This window comes from Drosophila obscura, unplaced genomic scaffold (assembly GCF_018151105.1).
Source record: "Drosophila obscura isolate BZ-5 IFL unplaced genomic scaffold, ASM1815110v1 contig_200, whole genome shotgun sequence".
Classification (NCBI taxonomy): domain Eukaryota; kingdom Metazoa; phylum Arthropoda; class Insecta; order Diptera; family Drosophilidae; genus Drosophila; species Drosophila obscura.
The window spans coordinates 3,579,233-3,591,109 of record NW_024542791.1 but is presented as its reverse complement, the minus strand read 5'-3'; the positions used below and the strand labels follow the sequence as shown (position 1 = coordinate 3,591,109).

The 11,877-nt window shown below is 47.2% G+C and overlaps 5 protein-coding genes across 5 annotated transcripts; 3 read left to right on the top strand and 2 right to left on the bottom strand.

Annotated features, from left to right (window-relative positions):
- Window positions 1-1,007: 1,007 nt before the first annotated feature.
- On the bottom strand, window positions 1,008-2,093 carry LOC111076308 (probable DNA replication complex GINS protein PSF2). The gene is made up of 2 exons (XM_022370058.2): window positions 1,519-2,093; window positions 1,008-1,460 (listed from the first exon to the last, which is right to left on the bottom strand). Exons 1-2 carry the CDS (start codon window positions 1,761-1,763, stop codon window positions 1,094-1,096), a joined length of 612 nt encoding a protein of 203 aa, XP_022225750.1. The 5' UTR covers window positions 1,764-2,093; the 3' UTR covers window positions 1,008-1,093.
- Window positions 2,094-3,394: 1,301 nt separating this feature from the next.
- LOC111078414 (alpha,alpha-trehalose-phosphate synthase [UDP-forming]) lies at window positions 3,395-7,935 on the top strand. Its single transcript, XM_022373090.2, has 5 exons — window positions 3,395-4,125; window positions 5,326-5,866; window positions 5,935-6,827; window positions 6,892-7,513; window positions 7,598-7,935. The coding sequence occupies exons 1-5, from the start codon at window positions 3,992-3,994 to the stop codon at window positions 7,835-7,837; spliced, it is 2,430 nt and encodes an 809-aa protein (XP_022228782.2). The 5' UTR covers window positions 3,395-3,991; the 3' UTR covers window positions 7,838-7,935.
- Window positions 7,921-9,077, bottom strand: LOC111078446 (protein YIPF6). The gene is made up of 5 exons (XM_022373139.2): window positions 8,966-9,077; window positions 8,689-8,908; window positions 8,441-8,612; window positions 8,216-8,373; window positions 7,921-8,153 (listed from the first exon to the last, which is right to left on the bottom strand). Exons 1-5 carry the CDS (start codon window positions 8,981-8,983, stop codon window positions 8,041-8,043), a joined length of 681 nt encoding a protein of 226 aa, XP_022228831.1. The 5' UTR covers window positions 8,984-9,077; the 3' UTR covers window positions 7,921-8,040.
- A 464-nt stretch (window positions 9,078-9,541) lies between these two features.
- Window positions 9,542-10,590, top strand: LOC111078428 (E3 ubiquitin-protein ligase rnf8-B-like). The gene has a single exon (XM_022373115.2). The coding sequence runs from the start codon at window positions 9,638-9,640 to the stop codon at window positions 10,463-10,465; it is 828 nt and encodes a 275-aa protein (XP_022228807.1). The 5' UTR covers window positions 9,542-9,637; the 3' UTR covers window positions 10,466-10,590.
- Window positions 10,591-10,931: 341 nt separating this feature from the next.
- LOC111078437 (E3 ubiquitin-protein ligase RNF8-like) lies at window positions 10,932-11,798 on the top strand. Its single transcript, XM_022373128.2, has one exon. It carries the CDS (start codon window positions 11,040-11,042, stop codon window positions 11,796-11,798), a length of 759 nt encoding a protein of 252 aa, XP_022228820.2. The 5' UTR covers window positions 10,932-11,039.
- The last annotated feature ends 79 nt before the right edge of the window (window positions 11,799-11,877 follow it).

Below are 11,877 nucleotides of genomic sequence, written 5' to 3'. Positions count from 1 at the left end.
GATTGGATCGATATTTTACTGATGGCCTCTACTATCGACGGTTTTGAGACTATCATGATAGTATCGAGCTACAGTCGTTGCTCTATTGATATGTTGGGATACGAAGACAAATTTGTAAAAAAAATCGACAGGTGGCATCTAATTTTTACAATGGACAAGTTCCTAAAAGGTTTCAATGGTTTTTTAATAATTATTTCAGCCCGATACTATTACGACAGTATCGATTGTTTTTTTCAAAACATTCAAAGCTATCGATGGCTCAACTATCAATCGTTTGACAGCTCTACGTTGAAATATTTCTTACAATTTTATTGTTTTTTGTTATGTTCAGTGTGACCGCGGAATTATCGCTCAAGTATACCGCGTGACCATCAGGAATATACTAAAATATACCGAGAATATATATTCTACATATTTGCGACATTACATTACATGTTTTCGATACATACATTTTGTGTACTTCCACGGTCACACTTACGTTAAAAAGCCGCTCGATTTAAAAAAAAATAACATTTTATTTATGAGAGGTTTCCTATAGACCGCCAGTGCAGCCATGAAGACCTCCACGCCAGTGCTATGACGCGAGCAGGACAACACTTTCCAGCCAGCAATCGCAGTACTTTGGAGAGACAGCACCCCCACAGAACTGGCGACGCCAGTGGTGCTGTGGAGACCACGCCCGTAGAACTCATCCTTATAGCTATATGTGTAGGGGCGCGGATAACTCCATCTTTAAAATTATTTATTATATAAAATATGGTTCTTTTCTGGGGCAGGGAGGGTCTTCTGACCCATACTTGGCTGATCTTGAATGAGGCAAACCAGACGAACATCTCAGCGGCCTCCGGGCTTGTAGACTCCTGTGCTCAAAGTGCATGCGAGCAGATTTCCAGCTCAAGGAAATCCCACATTAAACTCTCCCTTCTCAGCAATATGCCAGGGCATCCACAACCACATATTCCATGCCATGTAGCAGATAAAAAAACTTCCCGATGAAAGCAATGTCGCAGTTTTTGGTATCTCATTCTGTGATCTGTTATCTACTTATAGTTCATTAGTTTAGTTTAGAAATATGAAAAAAAAATGCCTGCCATCACTGCGAAAAGAGCGAATTGCTTGCTGGGGCCGTGGTCGAGCCAGCAATCGATGCACTCAGCATTGAGGTGTCACGCTGGGAGGCTGTGGCCGTTCGCTGGTAGCGCGCTATGTGATCGAGGGAGTAGGGCAGAATGGGACGGACGCTGTGTATTTCCAGGAGCGTCAGGTTATCCAGCTTGGCGTATGTGCCCTCGCCCTTGATGAAGGCATCGATGGAGGTGCGCAACTTCGACTCGCGAATGTCAAATATATCCTTGATGACGGTGCGCAGCTCCTCGCAGCGGGGCACATCGTCCGGCGCAGTGCTCATGACCAATTGGGCCACAACCATATAATGCTCGGATGGCATTTTGGTAAAGAATCTGTTTGGGGGCAGACTATAGAAATTGACTTGCTGCACCGAAATGAAATCGAACTTACTTGGAGCGTTTCTCTTCTTCTTTGATGTCCTCGAGTGTGTCCATGTCCATCCATTCGGGTGGCACTATGCGGCACTTTTGTTGCTTTCGCAAATGCGTTGCCATCCACAGGGGCACGAAAACTGGGAAGCCGGCACGGAATGGGCCCACCGAGCCATAGATCAGATGCAGCGGCTCGTTGGAGAAGTTGGGAATTATGCTAATCATGCACTTTTCACCAATAAACTCAATAATGGCCGGATCCATGGCTGGGTTTTTGTCTTTTGCGGATGTAAACAATTCAATTCGATTGGTATGGCCACACTTTGTGGAAATACGTTCACACTTAGAGAGTGGAGTTGCCGCCTATCGAAAAGATCGATTTGCAAAACAGCCGGTAGGAGCAGGCTGCGCAGCCCTGGCACCCAAACGGCCGTTACACGCTTCTCGCAGCGCACATTTGATTACATCACGAAAATCAAGGAACGACGTCAAACTATTGACGCGCCTGATTGTGGCCAATTATGGCTGCAACTATAAATATGCAAACGCAGTGCAGCGACAGCTGGCCAGAGGTTATCAGCGCTTGCACCTTAGAAAATCTGACTAATTTGTGCTCCTGATTTGAAGTGCAAATTCTGTTATTGCACCAACCAACCAACCAACTATTGCCAGCCCAGCCAGCTAAATCACGTAAAACGCAAACGGAGCGTCGTGATAAGCGCATGAATGCCAAACATGATCAAGCAGCGATCAAGTTCAGCAAAGTTTTCCGCTTAGTATATATGTACATATAATTCCATCCAAAACAAAAGCCCCTCCCCGTCAGCGCCAGCGCCTGCAATTAACCAAATCCAAATCCAAATCTTGTAAACTGCATTAGATAAACCGAATGCAACGAGGGTGAGAGAGAGAGAGTGAGAGAGAGAGCGGAGGGACCATATCTTATCAGTATTTTATCCCCGCCACCAGTCGGGGGGTATGGAACGCCATTGAACTTCAAAATGAGGGTCAAGACAAGGTTAGTTCTGTGGAATCAACTTGGAAATGATTCAAGTTCCACATTGTACTCTGTCTCCACTGCAGACGAAAACCCCAAAAATAGAAATCCAAATCGAAATATAAATGTTCTATTTACTTTTCGGATGTTCTTTAGAGAGCAGAGCAGAGCGCAGATCGCAGATCGCAGATCGCAGAGACCCAACCAAAGCTTGTTTACGATTCGATTTGTTGACTTATCACTTGGAAAGGCAATATTGCCACCGATCCAACGATCACGGGGTGTATTGGGATGCGATGGGATCGGATGGGATGGGACAGCAGCAGCCGTGAAACATTCTCAAGCTGATAATACCAGGCGCGGCCAGTTAATTCTAGAAAAACTAGCAACAACATAGCATGTATGTACATATATGCGGCAAGGCAATGCGATCCCACAATCCAATCGCTATGATGGTTGCACCTTGAGGGGCTGCTGCTCCTGCTAGAAGGATGCCCCCCCAGCATGCAAGTGGGTCAAAAGCGAGACTTTGATTCGGGTTTCCTTCCTGCCTGCCTGCCTGCCTGCTGCTTGACTCTGACTCTCTCTCTTGCAATGGAGCAGCAGCGAGTGGAACTAGCAGACACTGGTGGCACGTTTCACACACTCATAATCAGCTGCTGCTGCTGCTGCTAGTGCTGCTGCTGGCTATACTAATAGACTAGAACGCTGGACGATTTTCTGATAAGCCATAAGATGAGATTGAGAAGAGAGAGGAGTGGAGTGGAGAGAGACGTGAGTGGACGTGGACTGTGGAACCCAAGTGGGCGAGAGGTGGGTGAGAGGGGGTGGGGACAGTGCTTGATGCGCATCAATTTTTAGCAGAAAAGTGCGACTTGAGCGAGTAGTTGGCTTAGTACTTGTCTATTTTTGGCAGGGTACGGTACGGTGCTGCTACTGGCTACCGCGAGAAAATACCTCTATCTCAACGCTGCCAGGAAAACACTGGAAATTGCTCTTCGAAAAAAGTACACAGACTCACGGACTCATCGGCTCATAGGCGAAATTGCATTGAATTGAGCAGATAAGACAAACAACCAGTCCCAGTCCCAGTCCCAGTCCCCACGGCAGTTTTGCTCTTCGGAATCGCTTTCGGCTCTCCCGGCTCCTGGGTCGTGTGCTCTCGTCTCGTCTCGTCCGTCCTATATAAGTATTGGCGATTGAAGAGGCATCCACTGATCTGACAGATCGTCAACCTGTACCAGATCCGCAGCTTCGGTCAGTGCAATTCGTGCGGCCCAAAACGGCAGGTGTTCATCCTCCCACACATTCCACACATTCACATAACCCAGCTTCCAACGGGCTTCCAATCTTCCAATCAAAATTTGCTCCAAAAATTATGTGCTAATTTTTGGCCCTTTTGCATCCATCCAACGAGCAGTTTCCAGCCAGTCCAGTTCAGTCAGCCACTTCTAAATCTAAATCGAACGTTGAGCAGAACAGAATCCTGAACAGAATGCCCGACACGGAGATCATTGTGACCAATGCCGGTGAGCCCTCGACCAAGGCCAGCCTGATTGTTGTCTCTAACCGACTGCCCTTTGTGCTCATTCGCAATGCCATAACTGGGCAGCTGGAACGCAGAGCCAGGTGAGTGTTTTTTAATCCTAAATCAAGTGAGACTATTCGTCCAAGATGTTCGAACTTATCTGCCATCAAATTCAGTGGGCTGTGCAAAAGCTTTTACTAAGTATTGGAATTATTTGGGGATACTTAAAAGGGTTGAAATTTAAGAGTGAAAATTATGTCTCGGTTGTGAATAATTTACAAATTTTGTGCTATCTGTTGCCAGTGAAATTCACAATCGAAATGCTAAATCTATTAAGGTTTTTCCTATAGATCGAACAAGGTCAAGCAAATAGTTTGAACCGTAGCCAAAACAAAGGAAATTAATTAATAACAAAAACTACTAAGAAATTATTCGAATCCTCCAATAGTTTGCTTATCATTATTGTGGAATTAAACTCTCTCTCTTTGCACTCCAAAAATTCGATCCAAGTAACCCAAATTCGAACCACAGGCCTATAATTTGCATTGCCAGATAAGCCAATGCCTGCCCCGATAGGAAAAATCAACGTAACTACCTATGTATGATGCTTCAGTTCATCTCTACATAGCTGTTGAGTTTTGTGTTTCCACACGCCTCGGGGCTTATCAGCTTCTGGGCATACACACACACACACAGAGAGAATGGAATTGAAGGGAACTTCGCTTGCCAGACGGCACCCAGGCACAGGCTCAGGCTCAGGCACAGACTTGGAATGAAAATTAGAAAACAAATTCGAAAAATTAAATAATAATAATGGCGGGCGACTTGTGTTGTCTTATCAGCGAGGTCTATAACGCGTTTTTGAACCCAAGCAGTGGCTGTGAAAGGGGTCGCACGGGGCATTATGTTGGCAAGAATCTCTGAACCTGACACTGAACAGCGCGACACGTGAATGAAAGCAGCTTCTGTCACCCCGACCTATGCCAGGAGCGCGAAGTTACCAGCCGTAGTCTGTCTGTCTTCTGAGTTGCTTGAGTTGTTTTTTGTTTTTTGTTTTTTTTTTTTTCCTGCGGGGCTGTGGCAGTCCGGATCCAGAGACCCGTAGCTTGTTTACAATTGCCCGTTTCGAGGCGCTGGCTGATTAGATGGGGGCTTTCTTATCAGCGATCGGTGGTCGGTGGTCGCTGGTCGCTGGTTCGTGCACTCTATGCATAAAATGGGCGGGATCTTTGACTATGTGGCACACACACCTCATAATGTCTTGCCTCTGCTTCTCTGTGGCCTCTTCTTATTCGTTTCAGTGCCGGTGGCCTCGTCACTGCCGTCTGTCCAGTGGTAATCAAGGGCAACGGCCTCTGGGTGGGCTGGTCCGGCATCCATCTGGAGGATCCCAATGAGCCAATACCCGAATCGAATCCGAACGATCAGACGCCCACGGCGGGCCTCAAGTCCGACCAGGTCGTCTCGGTGAACATCGATCCGAAGATCTTCGATAGCTACTACAATGGCTGCTGCAACAAGATGTTCTGGCCGCTGTTCCACTCGATGCCCGGACGGGCGAACTTCGGCGGCGAGCACTGGGCCGACTATGTGACGGTGAACAAGCATTTTGCGGTGGACACCATCGAGGCACTGGAGAAGTGCCTGGCCAAGAAGCAGGGCAGCGAGAAGAGTCCGCCGATTGTGTGGATACACGACTACCATCTGATGCTCGCCGCCAACTGGGTGCGCGAGCACGCCGAGGAGAAGAATCTGCCCTGCCGTCTGGCCTTCTTTCTGCACATTCCATTCCCGCCATGGGACATCTTCCGTCTGCTGCCCTGGTCCGATGAAATTCTACAGGTGCGACTCCTCCCACTCTCCTTCGTCTCCTGCCTTTCCATAGCTTTGGTGTTTGATCCGTTTTTTAGGGCATGCTCGGCTGCGATTTGGTTGGGTTCCACATCCAGGATTACTGCCTCAACTTTGTGGACTGCTGCCAGCGGAGTTTGGGCTGCCGCGTGGACCGCAACAACCTGCTGGTGGAGCACGGCGGGCGCACTGTGCGCATCCGGCCGCTGCCCATTGGAATTCCTTACGAGCGTTTTGTGAACTTGGCAAAGAACGCGCCCAAGGTGCTGAAGACCTCCAATCAGCAGATCATACTGGGTGTGGATCGACTCGACTACACCAAGGGCCTGGTGCATCGCTTGATGGCCTTCGAGGCGCTGCTGCTGAAGTATCCGCAGCACAAGGAGAAGGTGAGCCTGCTGCAGATCTCGGTGCCGTCGCGCACCGACGTCAAGGAGTACCGAGAGCTGAAGGAGGAGGTCGATCAGCTGGTCGGACGCATCAACGGTCGCTTCACCACCGCCAACTGGGCGCCGATTCGCTACATCTACGACTATGTGAGCCAGGACGAGCTGGCAGCCCTCTATCGGGATGCGGCCGTGTGCCTGGTAACGCCGCTGCGTGATGGCATGAATCTGGTGGCCAAGGAGTTCGTTGCCTGCCAGATCAATGAATCACCGGGCGTCCTGGTCATTTCACCCTTCGCCGGCGCCGGCGAGATGATGCACGAGGCGCTGCTCTGCAATCCGTACGAGGTGAACGAGGCCGCGGAGGTCATCCATCGTGCCCTCACCATGCCAGAGGATGAGCGTGCGCTGCGCATGGCCCGTCTGCGACGTCGCGAGGCCGAGTGCGATGTCAGCCACTGGATGCGATGCTTCCTCAAGGCTGTGGGCGCCCTGGAGATGGATGATGTGGGCACCACCACCATGCAGCCCGTCTCTGTGGATGACTTTGACGACTACTTACTGAAGTGAGTCGTGTGGCTCAAACCAGAATTGTTCTCCGAACTAATCCTCGCCCGTTTTGCCCCACAGATACATCGGCTACAATCACAAGCTGGCCCTGCTGCTGGACTACGACGGCACCTTGGCACCGATTGCACCGCATCCGGATCTGGCCACGCTCTCGCCCGAGATCAAGAATGTCCTCTACAAGCTGTCCAATCACTCGGATGTCTATGTGGCCGTCATTTCGGGCCGCAACGTGGACAATGTCAAGAAGATGGTCGGCATCGAGGGCATCACATATGCGGGCAATCATGGCCTCGAGATACTGCATCCAGATGGCAGCAAGTTTGTCCATCCCATGCCCATTGAGTATGAGAAGAAGGTCAGCGATCTGCTGAAGGCACTGCAGGATTCGGTGTGCAAGGACGGCGCCTGGGTGGAGAACAAGGGGGCACTGCTCACATTCCACTACCGCGAGACGCCCAATCATTTGCGCGGCAACATGGTGGAGAAGGCGCGCTCGCTCATCGAGAAGTACGGCTTCCGGGCGACGGAGGCGAATTGCGCCCTGGAGGCGCGTCCGCCCGTGCAATGGAACAAGGGTCGCGCCTCCATTTACATTCTGCGCACATCCTTCGGCGTGGACTGGAACGAGCGCATTAAGATTATCTATGTGGGTGATGATCTTACCGATGAGGATGCCATGGTGGTACGTACGGGCAGAAGCCACTCCGCCACTCTGTGCATATGCATAAGCTTTAATTAATTATCTTTTAATCCATTTCCATCCCAGGCCCTCAAGGGAATGGCGAGAACTTTCCGCATTACCTCGTCGGACATAGTCAAGACAGCGGCCGATCATCGCCTGCCCTCAACGGATTCCGTTTACACGCTCCTCAAGTGGGTGGAGCGTCACTTTATGGGCCGTAAGGCGCGCGCCAATTCGCTCACCTACAGGCCCACCAAGGGCGACGGTGTGCAGATGCAAATGTCACTGGAGGTGGCAACGACGGCGAACAATCTGGATGTGTAATCTCATATACATACGCCCGAATTTGTGCCCTCATAGCTCTGATAACTTGTAAGATTTTAAGAATAAACAAAAACGTAAAATTGTAGCTTAAAAACAAACATTAACAATGGATTTTCGGGGGGGTTTTGTGTTTACTCTATGGAACGCTCACTTGTTTTTTCATTTCTTTGCTGATTAACTTAAACATTAAGCTACGAATTGGTTTAGTTATGGGACAAGACCAGCCACGATATGATAAAGAAGAACAGAAATATGGGATAGACAGCGAGCGGTTTGCGATGTGGCGGCTGACTCTGGCCCAGGAATATGAACGAAGCTGCAATGGAAAGCCAATCAATGGCAGATCAATCTATATGGCAGATCAGTAGCCCAACTCACCGTAGGTGGCCCAGGCAAAGCCCATGGTGGTGGTGACAAAGCGCAGAAAGAAGAGCAGCCGTGTCTGTTTGGACAGCAGAATGACGCGACAAACAATCAGGGAAATGGCCACTGGCGTTAGACAATAGCCCAATACGCAAACGGACTGAAAGAATGAGCTGCGTGTGCAAAAAGAGTGACAAATAATTACATATTTCTATAAAATTGTGCTAAGTAAATACACACATATTGCCACCTAGCAGCTTGGAGTTGAGTGTAACGATGGCAGCTCCTATCCAGACAATGACAAAGACCTGTGCAAACTCGGGACCATTGTCGGACATGCTGTCCGCGGAGGAGGAGCCCTGCAGTATGGTGGCCATAAAGGTGCACAGCACCAACGGACCCCACAAGTCCCCTAAAACGGCAACAAAAAGGTTAAGCCTATGAGTAATTTGCTTACGAATGCAATCGCAGGAATGCCCATGACGTACAATCACGCAACAGACTTGACTTCTCCTTCGGGTAGAGAACATGGTAGAACTTTACGCCCACCGCCCGTATATCCCTCAGCACTGTCTCCCTGATGGGCTCATCCAGTGTATTGTAGTCGGGCACTCCATTCTGGGCTGTTGTCGTAGTCGTTCGTTTGCCCGGTATGGACATGTCACCCTCTAGAGAGGACGATGGCGACGTGTTCACATCCTCGAACATCTGTGAAGTTATTGGAAATGTGTTAGGTGCCAAAGTAGCGACACTTTCCGTACTCACATCCAACTTGGCATCCATTCCAATGGTATTATTTTGTTAAATTTACGTTTTCGTGGACAAAAAAAAAGTGCGCCCAGCTGATTAGAGGTGTCAAACCATCGATGGCACTATCGATAGTATCGATGTTTTGCTGACGACGGTTTTGGATAGGGTTTCAGGATAGTATCAAGATACAGTTGTTGCGCTTTTGATATGTTTGGATTGGCTGCTCTGAAATACGAAGACAGGTGGCATCTAATTTTTACAATGGACAAGTTCCTAAAAGGTTTCAATGGTTTTTCAATAATTATTTGAGCCCGATACTATTGTTTTTTTCAAAACATTCAAAGCTATCGATTGCTCAACTGTCAATCGTTTGGCAGCTCTACAGCTGATGGTTCAATACCTAGGGTTGCATACATAGATGATGTATCGATATACATTTTATTGATAGTATATTTTGTCATTGATAATTTTTTGTTTATATTCTAACGGAAATTAAAGAGCCAAAACTATTAAAATGTACAATATAAATTATATAATAATTTTATTACAACGATAACATGTGGGACCAGTTCAAAGCAACAAATCCAGCAACAGTGTTACCCCCCCACTACCTTTTAAAACTACACATAAAATCCTTTAATTTATTTGCGTTTTTGTCAGTATGATTACACTTTTCGGAGACGTATTATGGGGACTACCACGAACAGGAGAAATAAATTTGCAAGCAACAACGAAATGGAGCACTTCAATTCGGCTGAGAAGATAATTGTGCCATTGGATAATCAAGTGGAAGATCCGTTCCTGGGGGAGGAGTTCGAATGGCTGTCGCAGTGGACTAAGCTGAACGCTGAAAATTTCGACGGTGAAGCAAAGAAAAGCGACACAAAGCCCACAAAATTGACATTGCACGTAAAAGATGTGATGAAGCAGTCCTCGATGTACAAGAAACAAATACATGAACTCAATTCACAAAATGTTTTCTTGGTCAAGGAAATGGATATTCTGAAAGATTTTGAGCAACAGATGGGCGATTTGCAGCTTTTAAGCTCGCAGAAGGAGCATCTAACTATTGAACGTGACGGTCTGCTGCTGCAGATAGAAGAGGCAAAGGAAAAGTGTGTAAAAGTTCTTCAAAAGCTGGAGGAGCAAGGCAAAACAATGCAGGAGATGAATAACCATTTTCACCGTGAACTTGCGGAGTGTGAGAGGCTGCGCACGGGTACGCTCAATGCTCTGGAGCACCAGGACAAAAAACATTTACTCGAAATGGAAAGGCTTGAGCAAAACCTTGAAAACAATTTTTCGGAGCTCAATACTTGCGCCCTTTGTGTGCGCCCCTGGGACTCGGATGGGGTGCATCGTTTGGTTTCGCTGGCCTGTGGCCATCTCTTTGGCGACAAGTGCATCCGGGATCATCTACGCCACGCTTTGTATTGCCCAATCTGTAAGCAGGCTGCACATGAACACAACCTTCGCTACATCTATGGGCGTAACATTTTTCCATATGAAAATTAACAAGAACAAAATTATCAGTTGAAATATTGAATTTAATATATAATTTTTAAAAACGTAATATCTATGCTGTTTGAGAAAAAAATCATTTAATTACAAGACTAACAATGTTAGAGGGTCAGAACAAAGCTTAAGATTTTTGTTTTATTTCTGTTCCTTATGCAGGCATAGATACGAGAGCAAAACTGCAAAAAAAATGCAGAATATGCATATCCAATATGGAAAAACTTATTTCTGCACAGCTAAGTTTGTATACCCTTTCATTTGATTTGCCTGCTTTATTTTAAGTCGAGAGTCTGCTGGCTTCTGATATATTCAGATTCCAGAGTCTAAAAATCACCCGCACGTCAAATTATAATCTGACGGTGTCTAGAAAAATTATTGGGATGCGTCCTTACCAACATATGCTCATAATCGGAATACCCTACCTACAGTACCCCGATGAAATCCAACACCAGTGATAACCCATCGTTTTCATTTTTCTAGCTTTTGGCAATACAGCTACACTTTTTGCAAAAGTATTCTGGGGACCCACCACGAACAGGAAACATTTAATTTTCAAAGCATTTGCACAGAAATGGAGGGCGCTAATTCGGCTGAGAAGATTCCTAATCACTTGGAAGATCCGTTCCAGGCGGAGGAATTCAAATGGTTGTCGCAGTGGACTCAGCTAAACGCTGAACAATTCGACGTTGAAGCAAAGGAAATCGACGAAAAGCGCTCAAAGTTGTTGTTGCACCTAAAAAATGTGCATAATGAATTAGATATCGTAAAGGCGAACTTCAACGAGTTGACTAGAGCAAATGGCGAATTGAAGAGCAAAATCCCTGCAAATCTGCGTGAAGATTTCGAGAAGCAGATATACAAGCTGCAGTTTGTGCAGCTGCAGAAGGAACAACTAACCATTGAACGCGATGGTCTGCTGTTACATTTGCAGCAAGAGGAAGAGAATTATGAAAGTATTCTTCAAAAACTGGAGGATCAGAGCCAAACAATGGCGCAGATGAACAAGGAGTTTCAGCGTGAAATTTCCGAGTGTAAACGGCTGCGTGGAGAAACTCTCAGTGCGCTGGAGCAGCAGGAACAAAATCACTCTCTCGAAATGGTTAAGCTAAAGCAAACTATACGCGAAAAAAATCTGGACGACGTTACTTGCTCCATTTGTCTCTGCCCCTGGGAGTTGGTTGGCGTACACCGCTTGGTTTCGTTGGCCTGTGGCCACATATTTGGCGCAGAGTGCATCTCGGCCTGCTTAAACCGTATGGTAGAGTGCCCCATATGCAGGAAATATGCACATCCCCAAGATATACGCTTTCTCTATGATCGTAACCATTAATAAAATATGTAAGTGCATGTGGTGGACATAATAAATTTGTATATTCTCAGAAATTTCGTTTCGTTTCTTTGAAATGGGG